This window comes from Labeo rohita, chromosome 3, assembly GCF_022985175.1.
Source record: "Labeo rohita strain BAU-BD-2019 chromosome 3, IGBB_LRoh.1.0, whole genome shotgun sequence".
NCBI classification, from domain to species: Eukaryota; Metazoa; Chordata; class Actinopteri; order Cypriniformes; family Cyprinidae; genus Labeo; species Labeo rohita.
The window spans coordinates 23,975,582-23,994,447 of record NC_066871.1 but is presented as its reverse complement, the minus strand read 5'-3'; the positions used below and the strand labels follow the sequence as shown (position 1 = coordinate 23,994,447).

The window sequence follows — 18,866 nt, the reverse complement described above, 5'->3', positions numbered from 1 at the left end:
AGAGGAAGGCAAAAAATAAAGGAGGGACATAATGGCTCTCTTTTTCACTCTGTTGCTTAATTGATAAAATCTTTGCTCATTATGCTTACCATATTATATGTGCATCATCATCCAGTCAGATCCCCTGGATTTAAAGGTCAGCGTTGGTTGACCTCTGTGTTCTGGAAGGGTCTTCCTGCTGCAACTAATTAATTCTGCTTGTTTCTGTCCCTCTGACACGCGGCTTCAGCGAAGCCTACAATCATTCCATCATTTCCTCTCTCATTATGTTCTTCATGCGCTGTTACGTCTAATCAAAACCGGCATACTCGTCCTTTAGGATTGTTCTCTTGAAGGGAACAGAGAGAAGAAGCGATGTAGGGAAGGACGGAAAGAGAGAAAGAAAGACGTGCAGGTCAGAGAGAGGTGGACGGAAAGAGAGGGAGAGTGAATTGAAGAGATTTGGGAGTGAGTCCTGATTATGGTTGCTGAAGGGTTTCGACAGACTGGTGCAGAGAAGAAAGAAAGAGTGGGGATTTGATTGAAATGTGTTTTTTGTGCAGCCTTAAGGAACGAGAGAGCACCTGACTGCAGATTATTTATTTATTTATTTAGACTTCTCTTTTTTTTTAAAGAAGGAGGCATCTGACGGGCCTGAGGAATGGAAAGACGCACGCAGGGATGCTTTCTGTCATGTAGCGTTAGGGCTCATGTTCCCTCACTGTATCTGAATGCAGCCAATAGTCAATCCCCTGATACCAGCAAACGAGATTTACAACCGCTCACACTTAATTAACTATTAAGCCCACTTTATTTCTTTGTTTGTACTACTTCAGCTAGAGTATGTTCGGCATTCTTCCCTCTCTCTTACATCCCATCTTGCTTTAGTTGTCGACTGATATGTGTTTTAGGATGGTTAATGGCTAATGTATACAGCATTCATTTTGAATTAATGCACTGCACTTTTTTTTACAAGCAGAAGATGCACGCTGTACATAAAACTGTGTTCGTAAACATTTCTGAAGATTTTGGCAAAGAGGATGACTTGCAGTTTTGCTCAGCCTTACTTATTTGAGAGACGATGAACGATGAACTAAGAGACTGACATTTCATTTTTGAGTGAACTATTCTTTAAAGTCATTTAAGCTTATTTTTATAATGTTTAAAAACAGCAAAAAAAAAACAGTAAGACAAGAAAATAAATATCATACACAAATTGCTGAAATAAATTAGTGAGTTTCTACTGTTTAAAAGTTTGGAGTCTGTGAGATTTTCTTGAATGTTGGTGAAAAAAGCATCTTGTGCTCACAAAGGTTACTTGTATTTAATTAAAAAATGTAAAAGAAAAAAAGGAGTGTTAAATAAGAATGCAATTTGAAATTTTATTTGAATATATTTTAAAATGTAATTTATTCCTGTGATGCAAAGCTGAATTTTCAGCATCATTACTCCAGTCTTCAGTGTCACATGATCCTTCAGAAATCATTCTAATATGCTGATTTGCTGCTCAAGAAACTTTTCTTATTATTATCAATGTCAAAAACAGTTGTGCTGCTTAATATTTTTATGGAAACTGTGATTATTTTTTTTTTCTTGGATTCTATGATGAATAGAATGTTTAAAAGAACAGATTTATTTGAAATAAAAATCTTTTGTGACATTATAAATGTCTTTATTGTCATGTTTGATTAATTTAATTGATCCTTGCTGCTAAAACAAATCTGTTTACATCTTAATATATATATATATATATCTTAACATATGTATAATAATAAATATTGTATATTTTGATATTATTTTAAATGCAATATAATGTTGTTTACTGAAAATTTGCTTACAAAAATATTAAACACCAAATGTACACTGTAAAAATTATAGTGATTTTAACAGTGAAAGACTGTAAAAATGCTACAGTAAAAACCTATTTGTTGGTCAATGGTAAGTTCCTGTAATGGTTATTTCATGTAATTTTACAGTAAAATACAATTTTTTAAGGGAAAAAGAACGTATAATTTCAAAAAAAAAAAAAATTGTTTCACATTCCCAGGATTTCCTGTTATATTTCACATTTGATGTTTTTGTTGTTGAGATGACTGCACTAAAAAAAAAAACTTAAAATTTACTGTAAAAAAACGGCAGCTGTGGTTGCCAGATTATTCCCGTAAAAAAGATGGTAGCAACATTTTAGGTTTTACCGTTTTAACTTAAATTAACATTTAAATACCGTAATTTCATTAACTGATTTAATGTTAATATACCAACCTATTGAAGTACTAAAGTCTGTTTTGTTTTGTAATACACTGATAACCAGACCAAATGCAGATGGTGATGAGAAAATCACATGATGATCCAAAGCATCACAAGCAGCTTTTAAATACAAACATATATAGAAGGTGCACAGTGTCATTCACACAAACACTAAACACCATCATGGTAACACACATGAAACTGAAATAATGAAATAAAACATTAATTTAACAAAATTAGATGTAACATACAACCCTAATGTACAAAACTGATAAGAAAAACTATGAAACATAGTTATTTAAAAAAAAAAAACACACATCAAATTTGAAATGTAATGCAGGGAATTCTGGGAATGTCAGTTTATGGTTATTCACTGTACATTTTACGTTCTTTTTCACTTTTGAAAACGGTTTACTACTGGAAAATTACTGTTAACCATTTAACAGATTTTTACTGTAGCATTTTTATAGTATTTTACTGTTAAATTCACTGTCATTTTTTACAGTGTATGTTTTTTTTTAGGTTTTTTCTTACCAGTTATGTTCACTAGGGTCGTATGTTACCTCTTATCAGGGTTGCCAGGTTTTCACAACAAAACCCGCCCAATTGCTATTCAGAACTAGTCCAAAACTAGCCCAATTGCATTCCGGGGGGTGAAATACACGTTTTTTTGGCAGGGTGTCCCTGGTAAAATTCGCATTCCAGGGGCTAAATATCACATTATTGGGGTCGCTTCAACCCGCACATATGAAAAAAAGCCCGCAGCAACTGTGTTAAAGTAGCCCAATTCTGTGGGAAAACAGCAGACTTGGCAACACTGACTCTAATGTTGTTAAATGAATGTTTATTGCATTTCAGTATCATGTGTGTTGCCTTGTTGCTACCGTATGTTTTACGGTAAAATTCTGGCAACCACACTTGTGCTGTTTTGTCCAACTGTTAACGCCATATAAAATTTTTTATGCAGTGTACACTTGCTGAGCAAGCAAGTACTGATAGTATCTAAATGGTAATTATTGGCACATAATTATCTTAGCAGATATATTGATCTTCCACTAATGTACTTTGTCATCAGCGATTTAGAAAACCACCACGATATTATCCAAATGAGGTTCTTTGTCTTGTAACCATCTGGCCACCATTGAGGAGCCAAACATCTGCAGATCTCTGGTCCAGCCCTGCACCATCTGAGCTGGTTCTGCTGGACTGACCAGGCCAGAGCTGAATTTTTGTGTGCTTTTTAAAAGGCTCCGGTGCAATCTGACACACACACACACACACACACTCACACACACTGCAGCTAAACACTATGCGTTCGTCTCAACAGCGCAGAACGCAGCTCTCTCTTTGTCACATTCTCTCGCATCACAGACACATACAAATAGGCAAGCACAAATAAAAGGAGATATACATGTGCATACACACAAACACACACGCACATGCCTGTCACCCTCGGTTTCATCTCAAGATGGACTCAGGCAGGGTCTGCTGCCGCAGGGTTTGTTTGTGAGTGTGTGTGAGACACTGAGCTTAGGTTGTGTGTGCGGTACATGCCGTAGGCTTGTGCGTTATGTAAATGGAAAGAGGGATGTCGGCAATGCCTTCATCCAAACTCCCAAAACACACACACACACTCATACACACTTTCACATGTAAACATATTAAAAAACATGTGCAGCGGGGTCCAAAAGCCACATTTGGGATTCAACCTGGAAATAAACAAAACTGTAAAGATTTCGAGAAAAAAGTATTTTAGTGTAAAATGAAACCAAGCGTATTTTAGATTTTGCACTATTTCTGTGTCAGTAATTAAAGTACATTTGTGACATTGATCACAGATGTTATTGCTTTTATTGAAGCTCAACACATGTTGGAGAACATGATCATCAGATTTGTTACTAATATGTGGAGTTCATGCAGTTCAAGTGCAAGTTAAAGAAGAAATTAATATCTTTATTCAGTAAGGACACATTAAATAGATTAGAAGTGACTGTACAAATATTTAAGATTTACACTACCAGTCAAAAGTTTTTGAACAGTAAGATTTTTTTTTTTTTAAGAAGTCTCTTCTGCTTACCAATTTTATTTGATCCAAAATACAGCAAAAGCAGTAATATTGTGAAATATTTTTGCTATTTAAAATAACTGTTTTCTATTTGAATATATTTTAAAATGTAATTTATTACTGTGATCAAAGCTACATTTTCAGCATCATTACTCCAGTCTTCAGTGTCACACGATCATTCAGAAATCATTCTAATATGCTGATTTGAAAAAACATTTTTATTTATTATTATTATCAATATTTAAAACAGTTGAGTACTTTTTTTAAGGATTCTTTGGTGAATATAAAGATCCAAAGATCAGCATTTATTTATTAATTCTTAATTATTGTTAATTATTAAAATTAATACTTTTATTTAGCAAGTATGCTTTAAATTGATCAAAACTGATGACAAAGACATTGTAATGTTACAAAAGATTTCTATTTCAGATAAATGCTGTTCTTTTGAACTTTCTATATATCAAAGAAACCGGAAAAAAATCTACTCTGCTGTTTTCAACATCATAATAGTAATAATAAATCAGAATATTAGAATGATTTCTGAAGGATCGTGTGACTGGAGTAATGATGCTAAAATTTCAGCTTTGAAATCACAGGAATAAATTAAAATTTAAAATATATTCAAATCAAAAATTATTTTAAACGGTAAAAATATTTCAAAATTGTACTGTTTTTGCTGTATTTTGGATTAAATAAATGCAGGCTTGGTGAGCAGAAGAGACTTCTTTTGACTGTATATTTTATATTGCATAATATTCACTAAAATTTCCACAAAAATATTAGGCAGCACATTGTAAATCCCCACTGATAAAACACTGAGCATCAAATCAGCATATTAGAATAATTTCTGGATCATGTGACACTGAAGACTAGAGTAATGATGCTGAAAATTCAGATTTGATATCATGTGAATAAATTACATTTTAACATTATATAAAAGTAGAAAACAGTCATAATAAAACAGTATTTTTGATCAAATAAATGCAGCCTTGGACCCCAGACTTCTGAATGGTAGTCTACGCACAAGCATTTATATTCAAATATATAACGGATGTGTGAGGATGTGAGTGTCGAAACAAAAGAGCAAATGAGGAAGGAATATGTGATGTGACATAGAAACACAGTGAGAGATGCCAGCTGGACTCTGCACTGATTTTGGGGCTATGTTTGAGAGGAAGAGAGAGAGAGAGATAGAGGGAGGGAGATAGACAGAGACGCAAGAGCAGCGGATTCTGCTAATTACAGCTCTCTGGAAATCATAATTACGCCTTTCAAATGTTGTCAGGAAAGAGAGAGGGGGAAAAAAATATCTTGTCTTTCTTTTTGCTCTGTGTTTTGTGGTCCACTACATTCAAACACCAGCATACACTGGTGGCACCATCTGAATTCAAAGCTTTATCTGTTCGAGGCCAAGAGCATGTGTGTGACGTTCATTGTGTGTATTTCTAGTTGAATATTGTGTGCGTATGACCGCTTGAAAAATAAGTCTGCCTTTTCAGGGCGTGCTGGTCATTTATTTTGAGCTCCACTGAGTTAGACAGATTACACACTGTCACACAGACATTTCTTTGGAACATGAAAATGTGATGGAATGAGGTTGCATGAGGCTTTAGGACTGAAGCGACCTCACTGAAACATCTCTGACGTGCTTTGTATGTATGCTTTACAGAAATAGGAAATTAAAGAGAGAGTTCACCCAACAATAGAGATTCTGTCATCATTTACTCGCCTTCATATCATTTCAAACCCCTTGGACTTATTATCTTCTGGGATTTTAGCAGGCTTTTTCTGTGCAGTGAAAGGGGAAAAATGCCTTGTAGTCTGTAGAAATCGGTATAATCCATAATCGAAAAGAAGTAGTTATTCACTCATAATCTCTATTCTCTGGTAATCCCAATGCACATATTTAGATTTTGTGGTGTGATCAGTTATGGCTTCAGTGACATCAGACCAATGTTATTATATTTTTATTTAAATTTTAATATGTGCAAACATGAAATTTAAAGGGGACATCAGATGCCCATTTTCAGCTAGTGGGTATGATTCTTCATGAAATGTCTGTAACATACTTTGGTTAAAATTCCTCAATGGTCATTTAAAAAACACGTTTTTTACCTTGTCAAAAACAGCTCTGTTCACAGCAACTAATTTTAGTGCATGTCTCTATAAATGATAATGAGCTACTGCTCGCTCCATCCCCTTTTCTGTTTTATGTGCATTTACCATCAAAAACAAAACTAACTGGCTGAGGGCAGAAATATGCTAATGCAGGACAGTCCGTCAGCGGTCGTGGGTGAGGCCTGAGCAATATGACATCACACTGCTCAGAAAATCAAAATGGCTTGAGATGGAGGTTTTTTAGGGATTTAAAGAGGAGTAAATAGACTTTTATCATTGTAGGGTGTTTGTATTCACACACTGCTAAGACACATTTATATGCAAACACGTGTAAAAGTGAATTTTGCATTCTTTTTAAGAGCAGAGGACATTTTGCATTTTTTTTTTTTACAAAATATTTTTAGTATGGCTTCAGGTTTGGAAATCAGCATGAACATTGTGCTAAACTTCTCTTTTTATGTCCACTGGAAGACGGAACATTAAAAAGGTTTGGAAAGACATGAGATTATATTTTTGGTTTTTGAGGATTATTCTTTTTATGACACTTCAAATGGCACTATATGATTTTTGTACACTAAGAGAGGCCTAATCCTGACAGTTTGATCATATTTGTGTGTGTGTGTGTGTGTGTGTGGTTAGGTGCCGGCTGTGTGTTTACTCGCTCTAATAAATTGTCAGGGCTATGATTAATGTTGCACTTCTGTGAGTTGAAAGCTTCAGTACTCTCTCTCTTTCACACACACACACACACACACACACAAATGTGACAGTTTGACATAGAATTAAATGACTGATATCAGGCCTCTGTGGAGTGTGTGTGTATGAATGTGTGTGTGTGTGTGTGTGTGTGTGTACACTACACTGATTGATCTTTGTGGTAGGGTAAGTATCTATACGCTCCTAGATTTCAGATTCAGCCAACTGGAAAATGAGAAACCTCTACATCCCTGCTCCATTAGAAACATGATATCCCTGTAGACACGCACACACCCCATTAAAAATCCCATATCCCATGGTGTCCATTTCTCTGAGTGAGACACAGCCAATGTGGTCCAGTCCACACCCGATAAGTCAGATTAAGAGTATGTGTGTGTTTATGTGTATGTATTATTAATGTGATCAATGCCTTTTTCTCGATGTATTTATCATTATTTATTCTCATGTGGTTATAGAACAATCTGAAGAGCAATAGGACAAGCAGAGCTATGAAATTACCTACTGTCTCTTTAACATTCTTTATAACCTTAACAAACAATCTTGAACAACTTAAAATGTAAAAAGTGAAAAATATAATATATAAAATATATAAAAAAATATATATAATATATTTTATAAAATCGACAATATATTTTGCAATATAATTTTTTTCCCCTTTTACATACAATGTTAATGTTAATTTGAATGTAAAAAAAAATATACATAGAAAGAATTATGATTTTTTTTTCTCAGAATTGTGAGGATTGCATGATATAAACTTGCAATTGTGAGATATAAGGACAGAATTGTGTGATATAAACTAGCAATTGCAAACTTTTTTCTCAGAATTGCATGATATAAACTCACAATTGCAAAAAATAAAGTCAGAACTGTAAGATAACTTGCAATTCTGACATTTTTCCACGCAAATGGGAGTTTATATCTCGCAATTCTGACTTATTTCCCAGAACTTAGAGAAATAAACTCACAATTGCAAGTTATAAGTCCAATTATGAGGGGGAAAAATGTTAGCATTTTATATCTCACAATTCTGACTGATAACTCACAATTGCGAATTATAAAGTCAGAATTGTAAGATATAAACTCACAATTCTGATAAAATTCTTTATTTCTTTATATGACTTTATTTCTTAGAATTGCAAGTTTATGTCTTGCAATTCTGACTTTATAACTCGTAATTGTGAGTTTTTATCACAATTCTAAATAAAATATCACAGAATCACAGAATTGTGAGATGTAAACTCACAATTGCAAGAAAAAAGTCAGAATTATGAGATAAAAATCGCAACTTCCTTTTTTTATTTTTTCCATAGTTAACAATTCATTCTGAATAGACAGAACAAAAATTCAAATTAGATCAGTCAATGTGTTTTTGTGCTGACCCTGGTTCACTGAACTGTGTGACTGTTATTAAGTATCTCCCTTCTCTTCATTGATCATGGTGTTTGTGCACTAATTGCTTGATGTAAATACTCTCCTGTCATTGGTCTGAACAGCTGCATTTTTCTCTTATACCTGTTGGTTGTTGTTCTTGCTCTTCTCAGGTACGGCTGCTCAGGGGAGCCCCCTGCTGGCCTCATTACCGGTGCAGGGTCGCCCGCTGCAGACCCCTCTGGACCTGAAACACTTCCTGCCCTTCCGTCTCAGTGGCTCCTCCCCCCTCAGCCTGTTCCCCAACTTCAACACTGTGAGTTAATCAACGCTCTTGGTTTTATTTTCTACACCTCACCTTCCCAAATGTGTCATCATTTTAAGTTAACTCCGAACATTTTAAAAGCATCGCATGGGTCCCAAATGTCAGCTCTAAATGTCAGATGCGATTCAGCAGACTGCAGGGTATTTTTAAAAGTGCAGAATCTTTGCAAAAAGGGTCTGGTAAACAGAGGTGTATTGTGTTAGATAGTAATTTTAGATTTAAGGCTCAAGCAGTGGCTCAGATTAGGATCTAGATTTAGTTTCAGACTCTCTGAGCACAGTTTTGGAGGCTGTGTGTGTAACAGGGTTCTCTTTCTTCTGATATCTGCATTCCGGACTCACTTACTCACACACACACACACACACTGCATGTTATGTTCGTGAGTACAGTGTTGGTCAACAAAAAATAATATATCTTAGACACCAAGGACACGTCTTTATCGCATATATTCACTGATAATATATAGTGAGGTGTGGGTTCTCTTTTTGATCAGATCAGTGTGTGTGTGTGTGTGTGCTAGAATGATAAATGCACCTGTCTGTACAACAAAGTAGCTGTCAGTGACCTCTCTCCTCTCTTATCCTCCACTGCTTTCCTGTGCTTTCCTTACTGCTCCTCTCCTCGCCTCTTTACTGCTGCTTTAGTATTTTCATCTCTTCTGTTCTTCTAGTCTCCTCTGCTCTGTTTGTCATTTCTTCACAGCTGCTTTGTCTCACCTCGTCTCATCTTGTATTGTCTCCCTATTGATTCTTTACTTTTCGTCTCTAAAAGTTTTGCCTCTTCTCTCCGTCTCCTCTTTTCTCTTTGCATCTTGTGTTGTCTCATCTCATCTCTCTTATTTTCTTCTGTTGTTTCTTTTGCTCCTCTTCTCATCTTGTGTTGTCTTCTTATTGTCTCTTTACTTTTTGTCTCATGTCTCATCATCTGATGGTTTTGTCTCCTCTTTCTGTCTCTTATGTTCTTTTTCCATCTTGTGTTGTTTCATCTCGTCTCTTATTTTTAGAGGTTCAAGTGCATAGCGCTCAAACCCTATTGTAATTGTTGGAATGGTCACTGATCAGCATGTAAAGCTGATCGTGCAGACCAAACCATAAGTCGTAGAGACTTGAAACTAGGAGGGATGGTAGTACTCCTACCATCTACAACGTCACCAAGTTTCACCCCAATCGGCCTGACGGAGGCGCTACAGCGCTCAAAAGTGTGAAATCACTCATAACTTTTAAACCGTTTGTCACAGGCTCAAGTGTTTTATTTTGTTAGATTCATCCGTCACCTTGGCGAAATTTTCGGGTATTTAGCATTTTTTGAAAAACCTACTTTTGTGAACTAGTCCTAGGTTTTTCGTCCGATCATAACCAAACCAGTGCAGAAAGATTCTCTGAAGAGTGAATATCAATAATTATCCAAAAAATTTTGAACTTTTGACTGTCCTTCGCAAAGGACAACAAGGACAACAAAACATTCGGAAGGCGCAGGGCCGCCTTTACAAAAACAGCTATAACGTTTGAACAGAATGAGATATCCCCGCCAAACTCTCAGCTGGTATGTAAGAGTTCAATCTGAGGTCACATGAAAAAAAGTCGCTGAGCTTGGCCACTTGGTGGCGATATTAGAGAAAAAAAAACATAAAACCGGCCATAACTACGCAACCGTGTGTCTGATAAACATGAAAATCGATTTGCACGGTCTAGGTCCAAAGTGTCACAAGTGTCTGTAAGGACATTTGCGTATCTCAAAAAACATGTCCGCCATTGGCTGATGAATCTTGAGCACCAATGAGACAAGCTTAGAGGAGGTCAATCGGAATGAAACTCGGTAGGCCTGTTTGAGTAACAGCTGTAAAGGTCTGTGATAAATTTAAAAGAAATTGTCCAATAGGGGGTGATATCTCATTTTTCAAGGGCGTGAACGATTGTATGTCACGCATTTTTTCCCACATACACATGATATTCATATCTTACGATAGAACTCCTCATTCTGAACAACTTTGCCTATAGAACCACTGCTATCAATCAAACATTTGTTAAATGACTGAGAAGATGTAAAAAAACTACTTTTGCAGACTAGTCCTAGGTTTTTTGCTAAATCCAGAAAAAAAATACTACAGTGAAATTTTCTGGACTCTCTGGGTCAATAATTATCAAAAAAAGGTTAAAATTTACCATTTGGGATGCTATAACGGGGCCATTTATAAAAGGGGCATATCAAAATATACTCAAAAGCCTACAAAGCTTAAACGAAAACTCAGAACCTGGTGAGCACATGCGACAGGTGATTTTAAACAAGCATGCAAAGTTTTAGGGAGATTGAACCACAGCTGGCGCTATAACAGTCAAAAAATGTTATAGCATGTTAAAAACATCATATTTCTATGGTAAATGCCAAAAAGCTGACTTTTTTAAGTCATTGATTTAAATCATTACAAGCTTGATAAATAATATGTAATGTTTTTTTTCATATGTGCTCATGTCATCTCATGATGTGTCATCTCGTCTCATCTTCTGATGGTCTTCTGATTTGTCTTCTCTCTCTGTCTCCTCTCTTCTCATTGCTTCTCATGTTGTCTCATCTCATCTCTTTTGTTTTCTTCTCTTGTTTTCATTGCTGCTTTATCTCACCTTGTATTGTCTTCTTATTGTCTTCACTTGTTATCTCATGATGTGTTGTTTTCTGATGGTTTTTGTCTCTCAGTCTTCTTGCTTCTCTTTGCATCTTGCATTGTCTCATCTTGTCTCTCTTATTTTCTTCTCTGGTTTCTATTGTCCTCTTATTGTCTCTTAACTTTTTGTCTCTAGATGTGTCGTCTCATGTCTCATCTTCAGATGGTTTAGTCTTCTCTTCATGTCTCCTCCTTTCTTTTCGTCTTGCATTTTCTCTTTTCTTCTCACTTCTTCTCTTGAGTTTACTGCTTTACGTCTTGTCTCATCATTTCATGTCGTTTTACTGCTAGACCTTTTATCTTGGCTCATCTTCTCTCATTTTTACTCACCCCCTCTCATTTACTCTTCTATTCTTCATCATCTCATTTTGTCTCTTGATTTTACTGCTTTGTGTCTCGTCTTTCTCTTGTCTTCATGTCTTCTAGTCTCTTTTTGTCTCTTTTCTTCTTGTTTCTTCTTTTGTTTCCACTGCTCCTTTTGTCTCATTTCCTCTCATCTTTTCTCATCTCTTTATTGCATCTTTTGTCTTGTCATTTCATGTATTCTGCTGTTGTCTTGTGTCATCTGTTCTCATCTCATCTTTTCACTGTTGCTTTTGTCTTCTGCTCTGCTCATCTCATCTTTTCTCCTCTCTTCTCTTCACTCTTCTCTATGGTGTCATCTCTTGTCTCATTCCATCTCATCATCTCCTTCATTCCCGCATTAATATCATGCTCCACCATCTCCTGACCCTCTCCAGTACTCAGAGTCAACAATAGGCGGCTTCATCAGACACATACACTCACTGACACACACACACATTGACCTGGCAGCGTCCCAGCCGGTCAGGGATGACTGCGGATGAACAACAAGAACATTCTTGAGGCTCTAAAACAAATAGACATGCGACCAGCTGCAGAGTCATTGTGATGTGGTGTGTGTTCCCATGGCGAGGGGTGTCAGGGGAAAGTCCCTCGGCCCCGGGCGTCAGGTTTAGGGTTGCCGCTGGGATGGAAGAAATGTGTTTGAACGAGCAGAGATTGAGTCTGTTGATTCAAAGTAAGTGATTTGTATAATTTTTTTTTTTTTTCAGTCCATTTTAACTTCATTTTCTCACCCCTCCTTCAGATGGACCCCGTGCAGAAGGCTGTGATAAACCATACGTTTGGTGTTCCTCAGTCCCTGAAGAAAAAACAGGTCATCTCATGCAATATCTGCCACCTGCGCTTCAACTCCACGGTTAGTGTGTAGTGTGTGTGTGTTTTACCCTCCGCAGTTGTGATGACAGACAGTGAACATCACGCTGGACGGGTAAAAGCTGTTTCATCCCTTAAAGCATTTATCCGCTTTTTTTTCTTTCTTTCTTTCTTTCTTTCTTTCTTTCTGTGGTTTTATCACTTTGTCTTTGATAATGTGAAATTATCACAGTCCCTCTAACATCTTTCTCTCTTTCTCTCTCTCTCTCACACACACACACACACACGCACACACACATTTAACTAGTTAAATGGTACTTCTCATTGACTTCTGTTTTATTATTATAATTACTGTAGACTTACTGTAACCCAATCCCTATTAAGCAATATAAGGCACTATATTGAATCAGTGTTGCCAACTTCGTTCAGTGGAAAGTAGCTAAACGCAGATTGAAAAGTCGCCAAATGTCGCTAGATGACGTCATACGGTAATTAGCATATTCATGACTTCAGGGTGTTCTACTGTCTTGCCTCTCTGGGCTCACATACTGCATTTTAATATAGCCAGATTCTCAATAAAATGGTTTTCATTTATATATTTCATAGATATATTAATATATTTTACTGTTTCTGTTGTCAGACAATGGGATGAATTTGAAATATTGACTGAAACGCGGCTCATTAAGACTTACCAGCTCTCGAAGATATTAATTTACACTAAAATCCTGATTCATAATCACATTCTCTAATGAAATCAAATACACATACGATTAAGACAATGGCTGTGCTGTGATTTCAGCTTTACACTTTAATTTTTTTTTTTTTAACTGAAAGTTAAACTGTTCTGCTGCTCGCTTAACAGAGCAGAGGCAGCGAGAGAGAGAGAGCTGTGCGCACGCTGGAAAAGCACAATCTCACGCTCGTGCGGCAGTATCGGGGAGCCTCAGAAACTAAATAAGGTTTGTCCAAGAAGTCGTTAGATTTGTCGCTAGGCGCTTTTTTTGGAAAAAAGTCACTAAGGGGGTCTAAAAGTTGGCAACACTGTATTGAATACAGTATAGCACAGCCTTAAGTCTCTCATTGCTTACATAAAATTGGTGCTACATAAAATAAAGGACAGACATTTTCATTAAAATATTTTCTTGAATTAATATGTTCACCCCAAAATGAAAATTCTGTCATCATTTGTATTGCTGTGTCATTCCCAATCTGTATGCTGTTCCACTGAACACAAAATAATTTTCATCTTCATGCAATTATTTTGCATACAACAAAATGTCATGGTGATCATGGATGTTAAGTACAAAAACAACCAAAAAAGTGGTTCATATGACATATGATACCCTATATTTTGAGTGATATGATATCTTTGGGTGAAGATCTAAGCAGAATGTAGGTAGGGCCCTATGATTTCCCAGATTTGGGGAAAATGTGGAGCGAATCGCAGAATCCAGTCATATAAGCGGAATTTACTGTATATCGCAGAATGTCACGGAATTTGCCAAATTTTGGATGAATAAATCAAAAGTAGGTCAGTACACTTAAATCTAAATAAACGCGATATGTATAAGTGTCTGTGAATATTAAGCCACCAAAATACTATTTAAATATGAATCCTGCATGTTCTGTGTGTCTCTGTGTGAATGAATGGCTCAGATGCATGGTTTCTTTTACTACACACATACTGAAGCCTGTGTGTTTTCAGGTTCTGCTGCCTCAATATATGAGTACAAGAACACATAATCTCTAGTACTGCTCTGAGAGACACTTGAGCATTTTACCTTTTCTTTTGAGAAAAACTGTCACCATATCATAAACACACAGAAAGGTCTTAAAGGTCTTAAAAATCTTTACAGCAACCCATCAAAATAAAAGTTCAGTTTAACTGTGAAAGAAACTGTGACAGACATATTTACCAGAATTTATTTACCAGAAAATGTAAATACTAAATTTCTGGGAGGAAAAATAATAAATTAACTTTTTTTTATAAAATCAATTAATTAGATTAATTAGAGATGCTTTTGATTATTAACATTTAATGAAAGCATTAATGCAATCTAGAAAAGTAATGGAATACACAGAATTTGGTAAAAATAAAACTGAGAAAAAATTTCATAGGGCTTTTAATAAATTGCCATTAAATTCTGTAAGTTTCATGATATTACATTATAAATTTTAATTTAACCATTAAAACGTTTACAAAAAACAACAAAAAAAAAAAATTTAAACTGGGGAAAATAACGGAATTCTGAAAAATTCAAACAACCAAAATATCACAACCATAAATATCTTGTTCCTCAATCAAAGCTATTGTGTTAGTTAGGAAGACTTGAAATATAATGTGTCATAAGAACTACTTCCATGGTAATTGTTTGATGAGAAAACTGTCTTAACTTAACAGTCTAAATCGCTCATCCCCGATCCATTTTTTTTGTGTGTTCCACACCAAACAACAACAAAAAAATCGTACGGGTTTAGAGTACAGCTTTTTATGTTTATTATATGTAAATAACTTGATCCGGGCAGCTTTAACAGTCTTTGTTGTTTCTGGCAAGTCCAGTGCTGTGTTGGACAGCGTGTTTGAGTGGAAAGAAGATCCTCGCAACTGAGATGATGTGCATGAAAAATGAAAGCATGCTTATCTCCATTGCCAGATTCATGCTGCTTGTGTTGTCATAAAGAGTTATGTCCCACTCACTTATAGTGTCTGTCAGCCTCTGGGCGACACTTGATCAGTTTCAGGGCGGTTTGCAAGAATTCTGATGACTGTTTTCATTTTGGGGGCTACTATTCTGTCACTCTCCTGTTTCTGTTTTTTTTTTTTTTTTTTATATATATTTTATTTTTATATATATATATAATATATATATTTCAGATTTAGCTAACGTCTGAGGACTTCTTTTCTGCTGTTTTGTCCCATTCGTCTATTCACTGGATAATCACAAGTGTATCTCACATTTGCAAGGTATCAAAATGCTTTTAACAAAATGACAAAGTGTCATATGTGGCTCACATCAATATTTTAGCCATGAAAATGAACATGTGCACCTCACTGTTGTGAATTTGTATGTTTCTGACAAGCTGTTGAAAAATTATTGAATAGGAACGTCATTTGTAGTTCTGCTGTTCAGTTTTCACTGCTGTTAGGGGCATTTTTAGCCAAGATATATTCGGAGAGAGAAACCCAACAGTGTTTGCTCAGTTAGACGTCTGAAAGTCTATCAATTGCTCATTAGTTTCCCACTGCTTGTGGTTCACCATACAACAGTGTGTCTCTGTCTTTCTGTCTTTCAGTTTGTCTGTTTGCCTCTCTGTCTGTTTCCTCTTGTCTCATTTTACTCTTTCTATTCTAACATTTTCTACAGATTTGATTTATTAGCTGGTACAAATATTAAATAGCTGTTTGAAACTCTGTGTGTGTGTAGTGAAAAAGTATTACAATTTCATAATAAAAAAAAACTGTTTCACAAAATTGTTCTGTTGTTATAGAATGTGTTGTTTACTCCTGTGATGCAAAGCTGAATCTTCAGCATCATTACTCCAGGCTTCAGTGTCACATGATCCTTCAGAAATCATTCTAGTATGCTAATATGCTATGTAATATAATAAATTTGCTGTTTAAGAAACATTTATTATCAGTGTTGAAAATGCTGTGAAACTGTGGTAATTGTTTATCTTCTTGACAAGTAAAAAGTTCAAAAGAACAGCATTTGTTTGAAATGGAAATCTTTCGGAACGTTTATACTGACAACAAACTTTTTTGAACTGTATGAATTTTAATGTTTTTTAAAGAGGAGAGATTAATACTTTTATTTAGCAAGGATGCTTTAAATTGACCAAAAGTGATGATAAAGACATTTATAAAGTTAAAAAAGATTTCTATCTTAGATAAATGCAGTTCTTCTGAACCTCAAAAAATTCTACTCAGCTGTTTTCAACATAATAATAATGATAATAATAATAAATGTTTTTTGAGCAGCAAATCAGCATATTAGAATGATTTCTAAAAGATCATGTGACTGGAGTAATAATGCTAAAAAATTCAGCTTTTAAATCACAGGAATAAATTACATTTTAAAATATATATTCAAATAGAAAATTATTTTTAAATAGTTAAAATATTTCAACATTTTACTGTTTTGCTGTACTTTGGATAATAATTTGGAAATAAATACAGGCTTGGTGAGCAAAAGAGGCTCCTTTAAAAAATCTTACTGTTCCACAATATAAGTGGTTGATGAGGATTTACATAACTGCAGTTGTATTGCATAAATATAATGAAAATATCCCAGACACTTGCTTAAGATGCAGTGACTTAGTTTAAAGGAACGCTATATCACTGTATATGGGAGTGTGAAGAAGTTCAGAATTTTTGGAAAGGTGTGAAAGGAATGACAGAAAAGATCCTTGATGTTAACATACCACTGTCACCTTTAATCTTTTTATTTTATTTATATCCTAAGGAGATCAAGTTAAAAAAGACGGAGCATGTATTTATAAATATATGTATTCTTCAAGCAAAACGGCTTATTTCTTTAAATTGGAAAAGTATACAGTAGTCAACATTTGAAGTGGATCAAAATATTTGATCAAAATTTGATGGAGTTTGGGGACCTTTCAGATTGTTTTTAAAATGTGGTGGAGTTGGAAATATTTTGATAGAAGAATAAGAAAAGAGGTGATATTGTATATTAATGTAAAATACTGAGAAGCCTTTTGTTTTGTTTGTTTGTTGGTTTATGTTTTATCTGGTACATGGAAATTTGTATGTACACGTGTATAGTTAAAATGCAATAAAAAGGAATTAATAAAATAATAAAAAAATCTTACTGTTCAAAAACATTTGACTGGTAGGTTGCGCCTTCAACATAGTTTGTCATTTTGACAGACAGGGTCGTAAAAATTCTGTCATAATCTATTATTAACCGTCATTTTAATTTTAATATTTTAATTAGAATAGCATTTAATTGCTTTTATTTTTGTTCACATTTTCGTTTTTAATCATGAACATACAGTACGACAGCGCAGTGTTTAAAAACAACAAAATACGCTTGGGCTGGGTAAAAACAAAATGATTTCTCAAATTTAATAGATTCTCATTTTAATGCACCAATATCGATTCTTAAATCACAATCGGTCTCTTGGTCTATGATGTTTTTCAGCTGGTGAATGAACAGTAACGTTACATGCGTCTTCCTTCCAATAAATCACAATATGCTAGGCTTTGTGTTACTTTTGATATGAAACAGTCTCAGATTTTAAATTCTGTCCTTTTCTTCAGGCGCTCTTTAATGTGGCGTGATAGATTGTTGTAGCTTCTGTGTACTCGCCTGTGCGTAATCAAACGCATAGGAAAACATTCGTGATAATTTCGTTTTTGTTTTGTATCCCATGCTCTGCTGCCACACTGGACAGGGGTGGGAATTACAGCTACAATTTTACAATAGATCACCCTCAGTGTAATCTGTCAAAATCAGATTTTTACGTCATTATTTTCGGTTAACGCGACCTCTGGTGTATGCACACATAGTTTTGTGTGTGCAGGAGTGCGTATAAACATGCTTCCTCCTCATCTCTTCAGAGCAGACAGCGTTGTCCCCTCCGTCCCCAGATGAGGGTCATCTGCTAAGTACTTAAGAGGATTGGAGCGGGTTGATTACTCCCTTTGGGCCCACAGACTCATTTCTGCTCTGATATTAGCTCAAGATTTGCTTGATGAACTGGGTGTTAGCTTTGATTTGCAAGTTGAAAAACTTTAACCAACTGCCATTCCGTTTGCAATTTTAAATGTTATTTCTATGCTTTTTAAACAGTGTTAGTGTCATATTCAAATCAATTTCAGTTCTTAAAATTACTTCGGTATGCAATAAGGGATTCACAGCTCAGCATTTTGACAGCTCATGCTCACTTTAATTACATGCTGAATTATTACTGTACAGAAATCTGGATTATGGCTCTAGATGCTTGCTGGAGTCTTGAAGAGGTGCTGTACTGTTAGTCAACATGCGTGTGTCTTTGAATACGTCACATCTTCCACACTTCCTTTCTCAACAGTGTAATTATAAAGTGTGTTTCACTTGACGCCTGCAGTTGTAATTCGGGCACTTTGCATTTATTCTTATAACCCTAATGCAGACTGTCTATACTCACGGTTTATGTGTGTGCATAGACACTCAAACATATGCATACATTTGTATTTTTGTGCACAT

At 35.3% G+C, this 18,866-nt stretch overlaps 1 protein-coding gene across 4 annotated transcripts in view; it reads left to right on the top strand.

The window, feature by feature from the left end:
* The window catches only part of znf385c (zinc finger protein 385C), a 118,319-nt gene that overhangs the window by 78,004 nt on the left and 21,449 nt on the right, over positions 1-18,866 (top strand). For 3 of the 4 annotated variants that reach the window (XM_051097947.1, XM_051097955.1, XM_051097972.1), the window contains 2 exons: positions 8,671-8,813; positions 12,590-12,700. In XM_051097947.1, the coding sequence (XP_050953904.1) occupies positions 8,671-8,813; positions 12,590-12,700 (254 nt within the window). The remainder of the gene's footprint in view (positions 1-8,670; positions 8,814-12,589; positions 12,701-18,866) is intronic. The other variant, XM_051097965.1, reaches the window with a different exon arrangement.